Below are 19146 nucleotides of genomic sequence, written 5' to 3'. Positions count from 1 at the left end.
CTTCAGTAGACCGTTGACAGGAGCAAGATTATTGGGAGACTCCTTGTTGCGGAGAGCACCCTAATCACACCCCCAGTAGATGAAAGGTTAATGCAGTCAGCATGTTTATTCTTACAGCCCTGACCACATGGGGCTTCTGGACCCAGCCACTAGTGATGGACGGGTTATCTTTTTCCTGCCGTGGGAGAAAATGACTATTGCTGGGACCACTGACACTCCTACTGATGTTACTGCACACCCAATACCTACAGAGGAGGACATCAATTTCATTCTGACTGAAGTCCGCAACTACCTGAGTCCTGATGTTGAAGGTAATTTTCACAACAGTGTTCAAATGTGGCGGCTTGAAAACAAACAATTGACTAGCTGTTTTTTTTTGTGTCTTTTTACAAGTCGTATGAAGAATACACTACGGTAGCTGTTTACTATTAATAATAAATTCTTTTGTATGAGAAAATTTGATTAGTTAAGATGGGTGGTGAAAAATATTTATAATTCTATTTTCTTTTAGTAAATACTACTCACCTGAATTTACAGTAAATCTGTTTTAATCCATGCTTAAATCCTTCTTCTGAGGTTAGTCTATACATATTTCTCATATCCATCTCTGTGTTTTGAAATCAGTTTAAATAAAGCAGACCTCTAGCACTGTATGATTTTCAGAAAACAGAAATAGCTTTGATCTAAAGCCTAATTCCTTTCATGTCCTTTATAATTACAACAGCTATTACTTTATTAAGCTTTATGTTTTTGAGCTTTCCTTATAAAGAAAAGAGTAGAAATGCACAAGGTAAACTAATTTTTCACAATAACTTGATGTGCAACCAATGATATAAGCTCTCCTTTTTCTAATTAGCTTAATTCTCTAAACTGGTACAGATAAATACACTTTTGTTGCCATATATCCTTTTTCCTCAGTGTCAATGGGACTTATAATTGATGTACCACAATGTTTTTACAAAAAAACAGCAGGCTAAATGATGTATGGCTAAAGAATACCACAATCCCAAAAGTTTTTTCCTTGTGAAAAAAAGTGTACAATTGAATGCTAAAATAATTACCACTAAATAATAATTTCAGATTTTTGTGTTTACACATCTGAGAGTCTTGTAGATTTTAAGATGTACTGTAAAATCTTTATGCCCTTGCAATTAAGCAATTAACAGTTATTATAAATAGTCATAGTTGTTGAACCAATAACGGTTGTTGCTGTATCAACCTGCTGCAGACCTGTGTTTTTCTGCCAGTAGTCATGCTCCTTGTATCACTACCCACAGTCCTGGACTCATTCCAGCAGCTTAATTATAGGGTCACGGGCCCTCAAACCTTCCTTTTTGTAGTAACCTAGCAGGAGTATCGCAATTTCAATATTAAGATGTTCATTGAAAGAGCAAAGTTATTTTTATTAGCTAATGCAGTGAAAATATTTTTTTTGTTTTTATTCATAGTTCTATTTTCTAATAATTACATTTACAAAGTTTATATAAATGTGGATTTAAATAATTGCATATATATATAGATGTCTTGGTTTGAAAATATAAAATGTAAAACACCTCATTAAATTGAAGTTTCTGAACAAAGTATTGTAAATGTTATCACTGAAAGCAAGGTTATGTTTCTCAAATAAGACAGCAGTGTGAGCTTTGCGTTTGTGAAGGATAAGATCTTTTAATTCATTATGTAAAAATTAATGTTTGAAATGATAAATAATTAACAATGTAAAACTTTTGTTCCTTTATTCATTAAATGGTGGAATACTGACAAAATAACCAATTGAGCAAGCATCTTACGAAATAAATTAGCTAATTCCACAGAGAAATGAAAAAGACAAAGATGTTTTTGAAAGATGTGAGACATCCACATACAGTATAAATTCCTGGTTGAATGCTGTCTGGAAGTTTGCATAAAACAACAGATATTAACACGTTTTTATATTACTTCTGGTACTTTAATTGCAATCACTGCGTATTGAAAAATGCTTTTCAATTGTTATTCCGTGTTTCTTATCGACATAACTTTCAGGTCTGTTTCAGCCCAGCCGTTTCTTTTAAAATTGATTTTTTGAGTCTGGATTCTCCTAGTGGGAATAAATGCTAATAAATAAGTAAAAATAATGAAGCAAACATTAAATTATATTGTTTTCGATTAGTGGGTTTACGAGACCTCTCAAGAACCTTCTCTGCTAAGAGCACGAAGTGGATGGCAGACAGACTGGCAAGTTTGTCAAACCATTGAGGGACTTTATTAAAAGAATGACAGGTAGATATCTAAACAGAATGCAGTGTTATTGATTTTGGAACAAAAGTCTAATTGTTTTTGGTGTTCTAGACACAGGCTTGATTATTTGATTGATTAGATTTATATTTCTCTGCCTCTTTGGCTTCCACCTTGATGCTTTTAGTCCAGTCCATTTTAAAAAAAAATGTGCCTTTTAGAGACATTCTTTTCCACAAGAAAATGAAAATAAAATGGAGCGTTTGCTTTAAAAAAAGCAGTTTCTCACCGTTTTCCGTGAAGATTTTCTAATGACTTGTTATTTTTTTATGACTTACAAATCAAGTGCCGGTTTTAGAATTGGCTAGTTTTTTTTTCAGGTTGTTTATGTACACCATATAGTGGTCATAATAATAAAGAGGGATTGTTGCACATCATACTAAGGAATTGTTTTCCTACATGGTCTGAATTTTAAGTTCATGTGTGTGTTCCTACCTCAGCAGAAGCATGTTTTTCAGGAAAAAAAATGTAGGTCTCAATACCACTGTACGCTTGTTGTGTGTCTGTTGTGTATGCTTGGCTGGAGGCCTGTCTCTGCAGTGATGTAACAACTGCCGTGTGTTTGACAGTTGTAAACTCTTTCACCGAAAAAGTAGGAGCCACTCACCACATTAAAACAAGGAAATGAGTGACTTGCAAGGCCAATCGTGTTCAGGGGTACAGTATATCCATCTGGAGACCTGACCCGGGAACCAATTAGGAACGTTAAGTAAGAGAGGGGAAATCATTCCGGGTTATCATGTTCTAGCTAATTCTGTCACCCAGTGATAGTCATTTGAAGCTGTCTGCTTCCTGTGGCAAGGTGAACTGTTTACAGTTCAGAATGATACAAAATCTTCAGTGTTAATTCAGTGTAAGGCTAATTACCATATTGACACATTACGTCTGTACTACCAATGACATTGGGATCAAATGTAATGAGTGGGCTTTCCTTTATGGTCTCTTCCTAAAATAGGACTGTATTTCATTTGGATCCCGGTACAGTATGAGAGTTAGTCCTTTCTTTAGGCAACCAGGATCAATGCACATTTTAAAACATTTTCTGTTCCTCACATTAGAGACTTACATTTCTGCAGACTACCTAATCTCCTTTTTTTTTCTTTTTCTAAATCAATTTTTGGTGGCCAGCTTCCATGTAAAACCAGGTTAGAAAATAATGCTAAATTCTCTTTTGTTGTGTTATTTTCCTTCTTTTACGAGTATAGATTTATTTAAAATTTGATCACTGAACTTTAGACCTCTTGTTATGATTGTGTTACAGAGACGATTACAGTCATCCTAAGTAAAATGCTTCCCACTCACTTTACTGTATTTTAAAAAGAAAAAAAAATCTTGTATTATGAAAGCAAGGCTCCTTTCAGCCTACTCCTGCTCCTCCTCCTTCATTATGGTTTAATGTGTGTGTGTGGACATTTTAAAACAAATTTAATGAAAAGTGCTCTGTCTCCAGTAGGTGTCCCTGAGGTTTTGTACTGCCTTTTGTCTTTGAGCATACTCCTGTGTGTAGTCCTTTTGATTATATTGCATTGTGCAGCAAATACATACTGAACTGTTTTCAGTTGCTTGTGTTTTATTGCTCAAGGAAAGCATGCTGAATCCTAAGGTACTGTTCGTCATAAATGTTTTAAAAATGCCCTTTGATAATGAGTTTGTCGTTGTTTATTCAGAAATATCACCAGACCCATTATGGTGGCAGATATTTGTTAATCAATACACAGCATCATATTAATATTTAATTCTTATATGTCACTACTATATAAAAGAGAGTATTGCGTTATGTAGCGGCCGACATATGCAAAAGAGCAGCTTTCAACATGAATTTATTCTCAGCTGATGTACCTTTTATTATAAAAGACTTGGCAACTGCTTTGATGTGGGATCAAGATATCGGCCCATCAGGCTCTGCCTAGCCGGAGTGCAATTCTGTGAGGGGTGACAGAAGTGTCTGATTCATGTATCTGTCTGCCTAACTGTCTGTCACCTCTTTAAACATCTGTATAAGTACTACAGACGCAGCTGATAACAGGCCAAGATGGGCTAAGTAAATATATTCTACTTCTGACAGCTGAGTTAGGCTTTCAAGCATGGAAGCCTCTAGTGATTGTAAGGATTTTTCGTTTTATTAGGCTTCCAAGTTTGCTAGAAGTCTGTAGAGATTGTACAGAATTTTCTTTTTTGGCTTCCAAGCAGTGAAAGCCTGTCGTGTTTGTAAGGATTTTGAGGCTTCCAAGTAGTACAAGCTAATCGCGATCGTAAAGGACTCTTTTTTCCCCACTTTTGAAGCTCGTCATGTTCAAAGATGGAGGCTGCACAAGCTTTGTACTGGGTCGGTCGAGACAGATAAGTCATTTGATTTGTGACAGAAATTAGGGTCCCGTATCGACCAAGGAAGTGAGCTAAACTGCATATTGGAAGACCCTGTCAACACCTTCTCAGAAACCTGGCATATTTCAGTAGCAATCAGTAGCCTTTTCAAGCTAGGCTAGTTGTTCTGATAACGATTACATTGGAAAAACGTTATAAACAATTTTGAGAAAGGCATGTGAATGCCTCCAACTCAAAAACTGTCAAGTCAACTCAGAAATGTGTGTGTATAATTCTGTTACAAAAAGGATGAATATATGCTGAGCATTAGAAGGAGGTTTCCACTTTTGCAACAAATTCACAATGTTCATATCAGAAAATGTCATTTTTAGAAGCAGGTGTTTCAACATTATATCAATCACAAATGACACAAGTAAATTTATTACATTGATTAACATTTGTCACAGACAGGTCTGATCAATATGGGCTGTGTTGTGAACATGACTGATAACATGGCTAGCATCTGGACACTACTGTGGACACTGTTAGAGGCAGTACAAGCTGTACATCTGTGGCTCATGCTTTGCACCAGGTCGTAGGCGCTATCCTAGAAAGCTCATGCTCTCTTCATATAGAGACTGCACAAGCATGTGCGTTTTCACTGGGTTTCTGAGCCCAAGTTGTCTCATGTTGTTCCAGCTCACCACACATATGCTCAGTGGGTCAAAAGTCTAGAAAGCAGGCCGGCCATGGTATAACTGTCACATGCTCATGAAACACAAAAGCCATTTTTACAAGAGCAAAATATAGGTAAGCACTGAGTTGTAAGAACCTTGCATGTCAGGATGAGCCAGCAGGAGGGGCAGCAACTGAGGTCAGGGTCTGATCAGTGTAGCACCTTGCAGTCAGGTTGCCATTAATAACTAGATGTTGAGTTGCTACAGAACTCAACTTTCCTGCTGAGACCATTCCGCTGCCCCTCCCCACCTATAGGGCATTAATCAGCGAATAACTGTGAACATCTGCACCATTTGCTAACATCCATCAGAGAAGACCTACAGACAGTGAGTGTTCAGCAGCCTCCTTACTAAGGAGCTACCTGGGTTATTGTGACTGGCAGTGCAAAAATGCTCACAAAAAGACAGCGTGATGGAACAGTATGTTGACTTTGGCAAGTTGTAATGACTCCTAGTCTCATTGTTTGAGGCCTGTCATAAAAGGTCTGTGTTGGGATGTAACATCTTGCCAGGTTAGAAGTTGCTGGCTGTGAAACAGGGCTGGATTAAAGAGGCGCGAATGGGACGTTTTACTAGGACACAAATTCTAGGAAGTCCCATAGAATTTTTTTAAATTAATTACAGTGTGATTGTTCATTTACCTGGTATTTCAAAGACTTAAGAGATGGGGAAAAAGGAATTGGTTTAAATCTTGTAAAAAAACCATGGCTCTGCTTTTTACTTTGAAATACAGGAGCAAGGGATGAGTGAAACACAACTCAAACGTTATACTGGATGAGATAGGGAAGCCATCATAATTGAATCAGGTTGTGTAACACAAACTGTATATTTTTTACACTGTACTGTTGACTATGGCGAGATTCAGTGGCACAGATAAATATAGGAAACGGAAAGAAAAGCAAATATTTGATTTGCAACATTTTTCAAATGTTCATATTCCAGATTTAAACAATTTTAAAAAGATGTGCAATGATGGAAACAGACCAAATCAATAGCTTAACTGTCATTGACAGATCCTATAAATTTGCTGAAACTTTAAGCCTGCGAGCAGAAAGTAACCTCCATTCAGCTTCAAAACCACTGCATAGTCCCATTTACAACATTTATCTTGCTGTGAAATTTGCCCTTAGTAATGATCTAGGCAAATAGGAAGAATTCAAGTCATTTGCATGTAATGTGACCGGCAGTTCTGCTTCAAATATTGTGAATGGCAAGTGGCTTGTGAGAGAAAATGCAAACAGATCTAACTTAGCACATTCTCAAAAAGTTTTTTTTAAACTGCAGAATGGAGAAATAGTTAATTGTGAGTAGTTCCAGTTCTTCTCTCCTATAAGGTTGTGTATTTTTCTTTGTGTGCAAATTATACTTTTCAAATAAGAATCAGTTTATGGATATGTTGAGTGGAAGCATGCCACTGGCAGAGAGCTGCAATAAGGACACTCACGAGAACAAATATGATCTATGATTTTGTGATGTAAGACAAAAGGAGAATGGAAGAATTGACACCTCATTGGTTATTCAGCTGACGTCAATACTGGTGTGAAATGCTGTAATGTATTATTCATGTTGAACACAGCCTGGCATTTTGTGGGTCTAATGAAACGCTCTGCTTTCTACATAACTACAATTTGGGATATTATATTTCCTTGTTTGAGTTTTTTCTGTTAGACTAGCTTGCTAGGTTTTAGAATTCAGGTAGTGGAGTACAAACATATTTTTCATCTAGTATCTGTGATAAGGAATAAACCAAAATCTGCTATCACTAAAAGTGATACAGTGGTTAGCACTGGGTGCCTCGCAGTGCTAGGACCCTGGGTTCAATTCCAGCCCTGGGGTGCTATCTGTGTGGAGTTTGTATGTTTTCTCTGTGTTCAGATGGGTTTCTGCCAGGTTCTCCAGTTTCCTCCCACAGTCCAAAGACAAACTGCAGGGAGTTTCAGCAGAGAGTCCATATGAAAGCAGAATGTGATGTGGAAACAGATATAAGGCTGAAACTGTCACCCCTCCAACCTGACTTTACTATTTTTTTTTGTCTTTGAAGTCAATGAAACGCACCAGCTATTTCAATGAAGTTGCTCGATACACATATGTTCACGGATGTGCACGGCTATGCTTTCACAAATATATTTGTTGAAGTAATGAGTTTACTGAGTGCAGAATATTAATGTTATTACCATTATGATATTTCCATATATAACAAGAGTGTAAAAAAAACAACCTGTAACGTCGCGAAATGTTTGGAAATTGAAAAGGAGCCTGCATACTTGGGTTGAGAACTGCGGGTGTAGTTTATAAACTCCAGATTCTGCAGATGTCATTCACATACAGTTTTCAGATTTTAAACTAATCAAATCATGACAAAATTTAAACTGTTGGTGCTGAAAAAGTGTATAACCAATCAACTCCTGTCTGTTTAAACACAATTTCTTAAAGGTCTTTTAAGGTTTTGGTTGACATAAGTGTACTTAATTAAGCTTAGTTTAAATTACAGTATGAAGTAGTTTATAATTACATAGCAGGACAATGCTGTTGTTTGTTGTGTAAGACCTCAGTGACCATAGCTGTAATAAGCAAGATAGAATATCTCAATAAAAAATTACAAATGATTTCAATTCTTAGGCTACATACAATTTGATTAAAATACAAGTGAATCAAATGTTAGTAATTACATTGCTGAATACATACATAATTATTATACTGCACATTGTTCTTTACAAATAAAATTCTATAGAACTTTTATTCTTAATTGCAACGTTGCTTTACTACATAATTTCGTAAGAAGCCAATAGTTCTGAGGCATTATTTTTCTGCTAACTAACATTTCATCCATAAGAACATTACTACCACATTTACTATAGGTGCTGTACCAATCAATGATGATTGAACAAATTTGTTAGGCTTCAAAGCTGCTTGCAGTTCTAATTATATTTCTTCTCCTGTTTTGCATAGTGAGAAGGGGGGATGTCCTGGCAGCCTGGAGTGGTATACGTCCTCTAGTCACTGACCCGAACTCCAAAGACACACAATCCATTTGTCGGAATCACATTGTTAATATCAGCGACAGTGGACTCGTTACTATTGCAGGTATCAGAAAACCTTAATTTGTCAGATTTTTATAAATGTGGATTTTATTCTCTTATTGTCTTTGTTTTATTGTAGAAATCCCATGTCTTGAATAATTGAAAATGTGTTTTAAAATGTAATGTCTAATCTTTTCTGTGACATTGAAACTGTCAATTCTCCATCACAAAAACTGAAAAATACACAAAAGGCCTTGTATAAAAGTGACAAAGACAAAGTAGGAATATTTCTATTAAACCCTAAATAAGTTAACCTATTAAATTAGTCTGTTTTCCATATTACTTTACAGTTAGTTAATAAAACATGGAAAATTGCAGATCCTGTTGAAAAAAAGGCATACAATGCAGAGAAAAAGTTTGTGAACCCCCAGTATAATTATAACTGCATTTTCATATTTACTATAAATACCATTGTTTAACTGAAACAGGACTTTTCTTAAATAACCAAAAGGTTTTATATTAATCAATTCAGTGTTGTTGGAGACACAATCATGTCTGAAGTAGAAAAAAATATTTAAGAGGCTTTCTACTGTTGGTTCATTTTTGTGAACTAAATGTCTTGTCTTGGTGTTATATGTTTAATAAGTATAAAACTTTTCTTATTTTAATCAAATTTTGTAGTTCTAGTTATGATTTATGTCTACAATATACAAAAGTACAGACCAAACCTTTATAGATCAAATCAGAACTTCAGATGGAGCACCTCAGTTTTTCCAAAGATATATCTGTCTTTGCAGATTCTTGTTTGTCAGTGTCTAATCATCTTGTTTTAGGTGGAAAATGGACAACCTATCGTGCAATGGCTGAAGAAACCTTAGATGCAGCAATTAAAGCTCTCAAACTGAAAGCAGGGCCAAGCAGAACTGTGGGCTTGATGTTGGAAGGGGCCAAAGACTGGACTCCTACAATGTATATTCGGCTAGTTCAGGACTATGGGCTGGAGATAGAGGTATAGCCACAGCAGAGTCAGAATTGTTTTTGCTAGACTTGTGTTGTATTGTTGTAGTGTTGTAACATGTTTGTCTTTTGTGTCCTTTGACTAGAGGACTTTACTATTGCTTTGTTTTAGCTACCGGAACTATAACAAATGTTGTTATATTGAAATGATCAGCAATATTTTTACAATTTAATTTATGGACCAAATATTCCAGATGTGCTCCAAATTGTCAATACCTTTGTCTTGCAAAAAGAAAAAGTTCTTGCCCGAGGGATCTTACGGATTTCTGCATTCCAGTCCAGTTAGCTCTGCATGTAAAGATCAACTTTACACATACAGTATACAAAAAATGAGTGCTCCTTCCCAGATTGGGAAATCATGAAAATGTGAAATGTGTTGAAAATTTCTCTGTGCTACCAAATCAGAAGTGAAGCACTAGGACCTCACTTTGTCAGCAACGCATAAAAAATACAAATCGTGGCTGACTGCTGGTGGGAATTATTTTAAAAACAATAAGGAGGGAAAGAGGACTGAACTGCTATACTCGTATCTGGCACTACACTACAGTGCACTATTGTAATGAACAGGAAGAGATTCTATATCTTGATCTACAGTAGCACACAAATAGAAATAAAAGTAAGAACTGGATCCACCTGTGACTTTAAGACTTTTTAACCCCTCGTTAGGAAACATGCTTGAAGAAAGCATAATCTATGATCCTGATGTCTCAGAATGTTTAAAAAGGTCAATATGGTGATATTTTTGACAGCACCTGACCTTTTATAAAAAGTAACAATACCATTGGAATTGAAATAACTACCTCTTTGTTTAGTTCTGGCAGATAATGTATTACAATCAGTCTTCACTGTCTGCGTACTATAAGTCCATTAAATTAACTGTTAAAATTTTGAAAGCAACATCTAATGTATTTAAAATAATTATTTGCTCATATACACTGAATTATCAATGAACATTTTGAATACCTAGGTTGCTCAACACCTGGCTTCTACATATGGGGGAAAGGCTTTTGAGGTGGCCAAAATGGCACAAGTCACTGGTAAGCGGTGGCCCATTGTTGGAAAACGTTTGGTGTCGGAATTCCCTTACATTGAAAGTGAGGTATGTATATATAGAAATATGGAAAGAAACGTTTTATTTTCTTTACACCACAATAAATGCAAAATTGAGAACCAATGATGGTTTGCTAATTGCTATTGAGCTTGCTGCTCACATCATGCATTAACCTTGGAGATTTGTAGAGACACACTTTCCCTGAAAGACATGCTGGTCGTCCAGTTGCTTGTTTTGTTTCACTGTTGTTCCACATCACAAACAGCAGCGCACAGGTGTCACAACAATTCCCATTGATACCATCAGTTTCCAAAAATGTACAGCCTTTAAATGGTGTTTAAAACTGAATTTTGTGTGGCGGTTGAATTTCTAACCTATCCCACCTCCACTCTCCTACTGTACAAATAAATATCTCACCTCTAAGCACCACTTTTGTTTTTTTTTTCTTGTATCACACCCTCCACTTCATCTTTACCCTTGCAACAGCTCCCTGGCTCATTCCTCAAGAAGAGGGGATGTCTTGGTAGCCCCGTCCTCTTGGGTCGTTCCCTCACATAAACTTTAATATTTTTTGTCTCTACATCACATTAATAAGTATTTGGCCTGATTTTGACCTGAATGTTGAGCTGCTTGGTCAGGGAGGTTGGGGTAAACACATAAAATATCCCTGCATTTCAGACTTTGGATGAGCGTTCTAAGCATACTGTACATCGAGTAACTGAAGAAAATGTTAACAAACGTATTTGTTTCAAATACTTCTGAAGGACCGGAACACTGTAGTTGGTTTGCATTTGTCTGAGTTTCAGTTTTTACAAACCCACACTTCCTTGACAAAAACAGAAAATGAAAATACAGCTCTGCCCATTTCACCTTCCCTTCGTTATCTGGCTAATTGATTTCAGGTCCAATACGCAATCAAAGAGTACGCCTGCACGGCCATTGATGTCATTGCGCGCCGAACTCGCCTGGGGTTCCTGAACGTGCAGGCAGCTGATGAAGCTCTCCCACGAATTGTGGAAATAATGGGGAAGCACTTGAAGTGGAGTGAGCAAAAGAAAAAGGTACAGAGTATGTCTGTAGTTGTAAAAATATAGTCCAAAAAGTCTTATCACAATATCACAGTGATAAACTATTCAGTACTGAATTCATTTAAAATTATCATTGCTTTTAAGTACATTAAATAGGAAGTGGTGATTTCTTGTTGAATACTCAATTTGTAAATTTGACAGTGCTGCGTTATGTTATGTCTTGGGTTTATATTCCTAGTCATTAAGCATCATGTTTAGGAAATTTGTAACAGATGTGGCTTTCTTCACTTGAATTTAAATTTTGACCAACCAAGCTTAAATTTTTTGCTTCTCTGCTTGTGGTATGCCAGCACTGGTGTTTGTTAAAGAGGCTTTAACAAAAACATTTCCCTAATTTTGGCTCTTCGGTATCCACTGGTGATGTTTTTTTCTTCTATATACAGATGATATATACATTTTCTTTATGATAACGTGTTTTTACAGTAGCACAGTAAAGTTTCAACAATTGGGATTTAACATTTGCAGATTCAATTATCCATGAGCTCACTGGGACAGATTTGGGCTATGATGTGAAAAATAAATTTTGAGGGAAGGGTCTGGGTGGCTGTGAGGCGAATTTCAAATCGCACCACACCAGGTGAAACTGGAGAATTTAGAATTTGGAAGGGTTTTAAACACCTAACCCTTGTGAATGTTCAGACACTATTGTACTCAAAATGTAGCCTTGCTGCTTTCTTTCTGAAATAAAGTCAGGCCATTCTCACTCCTGTGATCTAATTGTTATACAGTAAAGTAGTCCCCACCCATTCCCATCCACCTCTTGGGGGTTGTTAAAAATTTTAGTCTCTTGAAGTCTATTTATAACCAGTGAAGGCCTACTCTTTGCCAAACAATTTAGTACGGCACTAAGTATCATGCCAAGCACAGACTGAAAAACACACATGTGAAAAGGCAGCAGCAGGTTCAGGAATTTAAGTTACTCTCCAGATGGAAAGGACACATTTTCAAAAGAGAAAATGGGAACTGTGTTTACTTTGCTGTTAAGTCCTTTTATCTGAAGGGATGCAGTTGAGTGCCTTTGGCCTTTGTTTCATATTATGATTTCACTGAATTATATCATGGATAGCACACTCTGATTTCTGTTTGTTGTAAATGGAATGAAAGATCTCCCATGTCAATCAGCTGTTTTTTGACGCATTATTAATATTTGTTATAGGAAGAACTTGAAGCAGCAAAACAGTTCCTGTACTATGAAATGGGCTACAAGTCACGATCGGAACAACTAACAGACACATCTGAGATAAGCCTAACACCTTCAGAAGCCGAGAGGTAAAAACATGTGTTATTCTTTAATGTAAATTAATGGAACCGTTTCTAAATTAAAAAGCTTAAGGATAGTCAATACACTGCCTTGCATTTAATTTGTTAAATATGCATTTCTGTATGAATGTTTATTGTTTTTATTTCCAGATACAAAAAGAGATTTCACAAATTTGACAAAGAAAAGAAGGGATTTATTACCATAGTTGATGTTCAACGGGTATTAGAGGTAAATATTTTTTCATTTCTTTTTCTTTAAGCGTGAGTGATTAATAGTAAGATTTTTCATACATACCTTTGCAAAGCCCTGTGAGATTTCACCTTTTTCTCTTTCTCTCCTTTAATATATTTGTTCCATTTCTGGGTTCTTCTTTTAGCTCAGTAACCATGGTATTGAGCTTCATAGCTATCAAATATCATTGTCATAGCTTATCTTGTAGCTATTGTTGGTTAGGATCCTTTTTAATGCCCAGCAGTATATATTTACAAATTTGAACCATGGTAAATCACTAATCTATGTATATGTTTAGCTTTGCTTTGACTTCCTGTTAATTTTAAATTATTCTTTCTGTACATAATGAAACCAAAAATTCATGTCTTAGAAAAGATATCTGAATTTCTAGTGGATTAATGTATGCTCCTTTGGGTTGATCTGTACATTGAAAATGCATGTGTCATGTCTAAATGGGTGTTTGCTACCATTCCTCTACCATTAGCAGTTAAGTGTCGGTGTGCCTTGGTTTGTGACAGAATTTGCATAAAGTTTTATACATCATCCTCTTCTTGATCTCCATGAAGTTTTATGATAAATAACGTCCAGTTGATCTTAAGTATAATTATTTTCTGTAGTTGTCTGATTAAAGCCTGTGAGCCCAGAAATGTCCACTTCACCTAAGGCTTGGTTGTGTGTAATGCCATTTCTGAGATTAAGAAATTTGATTTTCTAAAATGTTATTTGTTTCATTTAGATCATGTGTTATTACTAAACTGAAATTGATCTCCTAGTATTATACATTTCTATCATTTTTTTCCTAACTAGAGTATTAGTGTCCAGATTGATGAAAATGCACTCCATGAAATTCTGAATGAGGTTGACCTGAATAAAAATGGACAAGTTGAACTTAATGAATTTTTGCAGGTAGGTAATTTACTGTATATCAAGAGTGAAAGACGAAATCTTAGGTCTTCCTTGCTCTGTTTTGCAATATTTTTGTAACCCATTAAAAGTGTTCTTTGCTTGATATTTTAAAAACATTATTTTAAGTAGCAGATTCTTATTTTTCTTGATTTTTGTTACAGGTATTCTTGATTTGGTCTTTGCTGATGGTCTTTTTTTCTTAATCCTTAAGCAGATTTAATTCGTGGTAAACAGAAAATTTAGAAAGTGTTGTTAATAAAGATAAACATTAAATGATTTATTAAATGTATTTTGAGTATTTTATTCCAGCAGAACGGTCTGCTCACATGTTATGTGGTACTCTTATGGAAAGTATTTACTCTCCATTCTGAAGGATAAACAATTAACTATGCAAATTAATGTTTGATGAATATAAAACACTTTGGAATTTGAAAAACTGATGGTTAGTGTTGTTACAATATACTAAGCATTTGATGGAAAATGTACATTGCAAGTATTACAAGTAAATGTATTTTCATGATAAGTTGAATTTAAAGATACTGTATAATGTACCGTACTTTAGACAAAATACAATGTATAGTACATAACAACAGCTAGTACTTCTATGTAAGTGATTAATTTGCTGGGTATTGAAAATAAAAAGTCAAAGTACAGGTACATCTAAATGTTTCATATAAATGTTTCAGAAGCTGAGCTGTCATGTTATCTAAAATTCCACTTGACTCCTTTTTTGTGTGTGGTCAGTTTACTATTCACAATAACCTAAGTGGGCTTATTGAACAGTCTGAACTAGGCAGGTGTTTCTAGTGACTGCCAGGTTTCTCCTGCAGTGTGACAATGATGAATGCTGAACATGAGATAAATTAATGCTAGGGATTTTGGTCAATGTCAGCCCTTTCTTCACTGTGTCAAGTTAAACAAACAAGATCAAGGCAAAGGAATTGGTAATTGTCCCTCCTGAGATAAGCCCCAGATAACAGCATTGTAGGAGCACAAACTCTAGGAAGACAAACCTGGTGTACCATGCAGAATTGAAAAAACTTTTTTTTATTCTATGTTTCAAGATTTTGATCATTGTACTGAATTAATACTGTTTGCATGCTCTGTATTTTTAATTGCTTTATCATTTCACTTTTGGGTTTTAATCATGTTTTATCAATATCACTAATCCAATTTAAATATGTTAGTTTCCAGTTAATTAGAATATCCATTGTGTAGAAATTACTGATACTTAAATGATGTTAAAAGTACAATGCATTTTATGTAAATTATTAACTAAAATAATGTTTTAGATTTCTCATAAAAGGCTGGCATTTAAGAAATCTTACATTCTACATGTCTTGTGAAAACTTGACAAATACAAACACTAGACTTTTCAAGTGAATCAATTACAGTGAGTTAATATTTTATACCAGCAGGAAAATTAAAGTAGATCTTTCTTTCATTTTTCTATGTAGTCTATGTAATCTTTTTGATTAAAACATGATGTTATTTATAGGACTAGGAAAATGTTGCTAGAATGCACTAATGCGTTGGTCAAAAATGGTCTTATGGGAAAATGGGAAAAATTAATATTTTCTCAGGGAAATGCTTATGAAAGCAACACCAGCTTACACCAATTTCATGTAAAAATGTTAGTGAAAATGTTCAGTACTGTCTCTAAAAGATGGCAGCACCAAAGTTAATTTTAATGTTAACATGTACAGAGACTTTTGTGGTAAACAGCACGGGGATCGATGAGGGACTGTATACTTCGATAATTTAAATAATATTTCTTCCAGAATTTCCCACATTTGCATTTGTTTGAGTTTAGGGGAAACAGTTGTTGAATTAAAGGCTTTATAAGTAAATGCAAACAATGCAATATCCATGCTTATTTCACGATAGAAAGGTGATCAAGCAGGGAAAGCGCAAATGTTAATGCAGCCATTGACTAAACAGAGGATTGTGGGATCCTGGAATGAACTCCCTAATAATGCGGTTGAGGATGACTGAATGGGATCATTTAGGAAATGGATAGTTGGAATTCTTAGATCATTAAGCTACTGGTAACCAATTGAGTAAGATGGGCTGAATAGCCTCCTGTCGTTTGCTGCTGTCCATATGTTGTGAAATCAACTCTCTGATTTTTAATTTACAGTTAAATATACTGTTTTAAAGCAAGCCACACTTTAATAACTTTTTGTGACTTTTTGTTTCCTGCATGTTACAGTGGATTAGAGGTGTAATATCAGTAATTTCTTGTTACTACTTATTTCTTGAAGCTACTTATTGAGTTGTAAGGAAATCTTGGAAGGTTTACTAAAAATCATTGCTTTTTTAAAGCTGAATGGGAATCCCGTATAGCTAGACTTGAATTACATAATTTTATTCTAAAGTAAGAGGACCAACATCATAATTATCACAAATTACTTTTTGCATTTGATTTCACCTTCATTCCTACAGAATTTAAGAAGAACCATTGTTGTTTGCTTTATTATAACAGTAAAGCAAGAGGACTGGCCCTGTGTTTCCTTAATAGTATTATGGGTAGACATGGTCTTCCTCATGAAGGGCATGATGTGACTTACAACCAGTATAGTGAGAACACAGGACATGTTCCAGCATGATAATTACCCTCCACACACACAGCCAGAAACACGCACACACATCCAGCACCAGGGAAGGACTACTTGGAGAAGACATGGGGACACAGTTGAAATTTAAAGACTGAACAGCGGATCTGGAACTTGTGCAGATTGTATAAACATCGTGCCATTTGGATCTACTGTACTGTATATGTTATTATAAATTATTATTGTAAGACGTTAGCGGTTCAGAAACTGTATGTTAGAAGTCAGTTTAGTGTCGAATAGTGACAAACTTGTTTTCTTATTGGCTGTCACTGGATTCTTAACATCGTTCTGGGAGATTTACTGTAGGAAAGACAGTGAAAACACATTATTATGAATTAATGAGAACACCAGAGACTCAATATCAGATTATTGGTTTTAGAATTCAGATCCCAATAATATCAAAATGAGGAATACCTGTAGCTGTCTTCAGTGCTTTATCGATTTTTTTTGTTTCGTTTGCATTGTTTTCCAGTTGAAATCTGATGTGTGCTTCGTTGTTTTCAGCTCATGAGTGCTATTCAGAAAGGTCAGGTTTCTGGTAGCAGGCTTGCCATTCTGATGAAAACCGCCGAGGAGAACCTAGATCAGAGGGAGCCGGTGTCCGTGGACCGCAGTGGTGGAGGAGTCTGAACCTCCTGGTGCCAGATGTTCCCCTGAGAACCCCTGAATGCAAATCTGCTACTGCTGCTGTGAACTGAATCTCACCTGAAAGTTACTGAGAGGCTTTTCCACTTCCAATTCACAGACAGTGCGCTCTTTATGTGTAGTTTGTGTTAGTGAGGCTTTACCACTGCTGAAATATAGCGTACCTTTTAAAAGTGTTTGTGTTTCTGTTTGTACTAAAATGTCTAGTGGAATAGTGATTTTGATTTGTTGTTAAAATATCTGCTTTTAACTCGAGGGAACATGATACTGTATCCGTCTTGATCTCCTGTGCTCTTTGTTTTATTTTTTTTAACTGGACATTAATTACTTTCTAAACCTACTGCAGACAGTTCACTTGTTCAAGCGCACAAATATGTGAATGTATTTTATAATTAACTTACGCAATGGAGTATTAGTTTGTACTTCCGATTGTTAGATGATGGCTTTGAAAGTGCAAATCAGACTGTCAGTGTTCTGCGGCAGAATCTTGTTTTGTATTAAGTATTGAGTTGTCCATTTAAATGTTAACATTTGATGTTGTGTACCTTATTCCTGTGCCATTTTATGTCTATTGTTATACTTAAGATATAATGGGAAACAATTTTGTATCAGAACTGTTTTCATATTATAGATGTATTTAAAGCACTCCCAGTAAATCACTGCAGTTTACTTGGAACATGTGGTAATGTTACTACATTTGTGATCTTCTTGGAACATTATTGCATTTTATATTCATTGCCATTTAAACCTTTATGTTTTATCATTTTTAAAAAGTGACTTTAAAATGTAAAATATTTGATTAATGTGTTTCAGTGTAAAATGAGCTACAAATCAACAATGAGCATGCCTAACTATTCTGAATGCTTATGGGAATATGTGATTGGTTCTTGGAAGTGTTTTTATGTAACATGATTTTATTATGCTGAATGGGATTAAGTATTGTATTTGAGCCTGGATTTTAATTTCTGTATCTGTCTGTGCACTTGGTGTTTTTATTACTATTAATTTACTGCTTGTGGTATGGCGGGTGAGCTGCTTGCATTTATAGAGTAATAAGGGAATGTATTTAATGTGCCTTGCTTTCAAAGCCAGTATGAATTGAGAGCATGAATCAATAGAACTGATTAAACTATACACTCACTGGCTTTTAGCATGCTTAATTTCACAGTCTCTATAAATAATACAATTACAGTCTCTTGCAGACTTTTAATATAAAGATTTCATACATTTACTTCAGACAAAGTAGTCTGTTGTTTTTTTAAAAATAGTTTTTGTGTCTTTCCTTAAGTGTGGTGGTTTGACAGAATAAATGTAGTTAATAGGAAGATCATTCCTTGATAGTAATTAAGCATTACCTTATAGCCACCATAGCTGTGCTAGTTACAGTTCAAATACCTTTTAGAGAAAGATTGACAAAAGCTGTTACCAAGGATATTGCAGTACAAGAGTGTTGTAATCTTATGGATCCTTTTTTATAAATGTTGGATCATTATTATTACATCACATTTCAGTTGTAGGTAATTTTGTTCGGTGTTACAGCCCTGGTATGAGATAACTAGGCTGTGAATGAATGGCTTAATTGATGTACAAGGTAAATGTAATGGGCAATGAGCAGGACTAAAGAGCATATTACGATTTCCCCCCCACCCATATCATTTTTAGAGCAGAGTTGAAAAAAATAGGCTAATTACTAAAACTGTGTTGAATGGAAGAGATTAATTAATTTTAAAAAAGTATTCATAATAGAAGGCTGGGGAGTGATAAATGATTATACTGAACAGCTTTAAAAATGCATCACATGTTTATAGGGGCGGTGAAAATATAGTAATTTATCATACATGACTATAATTGCATGTAATTAAGCTTATTTTGGAACTGCAGACTGCAACCACACTCTGCTCACGTGCGAATGTGCGTTGTCACTGTTGGAAGGTGTGCAGAGCGTGATTCCGTGTGCACAAATGTGCCCATAATCATGGTTAATTCTTAAGTGGGGC

At 35.4% G+C, this 19146-nt stretch overlaps 1 protein-coding gene across 2 annotated transcripts in view; it reads left to right on the top strand.

The window, feature by feature from the left end:
• gpd2 (glycerol-3-phosphate dehydrogenase 2 (mitochondrial)) overlaps positions 1-18287 on the top strand; it is a 46529-nt gene extending 28242 nt beyond the window's left edge. For both annotated transcript variants that reach the window (XM_088930539.1, XM_088930540.1), the window contains 9 exons: positions 118-311; positions 8265-8399; positions 9169-9344; positions 10320-10451; positions 11306-11464; positions 12648-12760; positions 12902-12980; positions 13791-13889; positions 17009-18287. In XM_088930539.1, coding sequence (XP_088786665.1) covers positions 118-311; positions 8265-8399; positions 9169-9344; positions 10320-10451; positions 11306-11464; positions 12648-12760; positions 12902-12980; positions 13791-13889; positions 17009-17134 — 1213 coding nt within the window. In that variant the 3' untranslated portion in view covers positions 17135-18287. The remainder of the gene's footprint in view (positions 1-117; positions 312-8264; positions 8400-9168; positions 9345-10319; positions 10452-11305; positions 11465-12647; positions 12761-12901; positions 12981-13790; positions 13890-17008) is intronic.
• Positions 18288-19146: the final 859 nt, after the last annotated feature.

Source organism: Atractosteus spatula, chromosome 13, assembly GCF_055471065.1.
Source record: "Atractosteus spatula isolate fAtrSpa1 chromosome 13, fAtrSpa1.hap1, whole genome shotgun sequence".
NCBI lineage: Eukaryota > Metazoa > Chordata > Actinopteri > Semionotiformes > Lepisosteidae > Atractosteus > Atractosteus spatula.
Note: the sequence above shows the minus strand (reverse complement) of the source record. Positions and strands in the feature narration are given on the sequence as shown.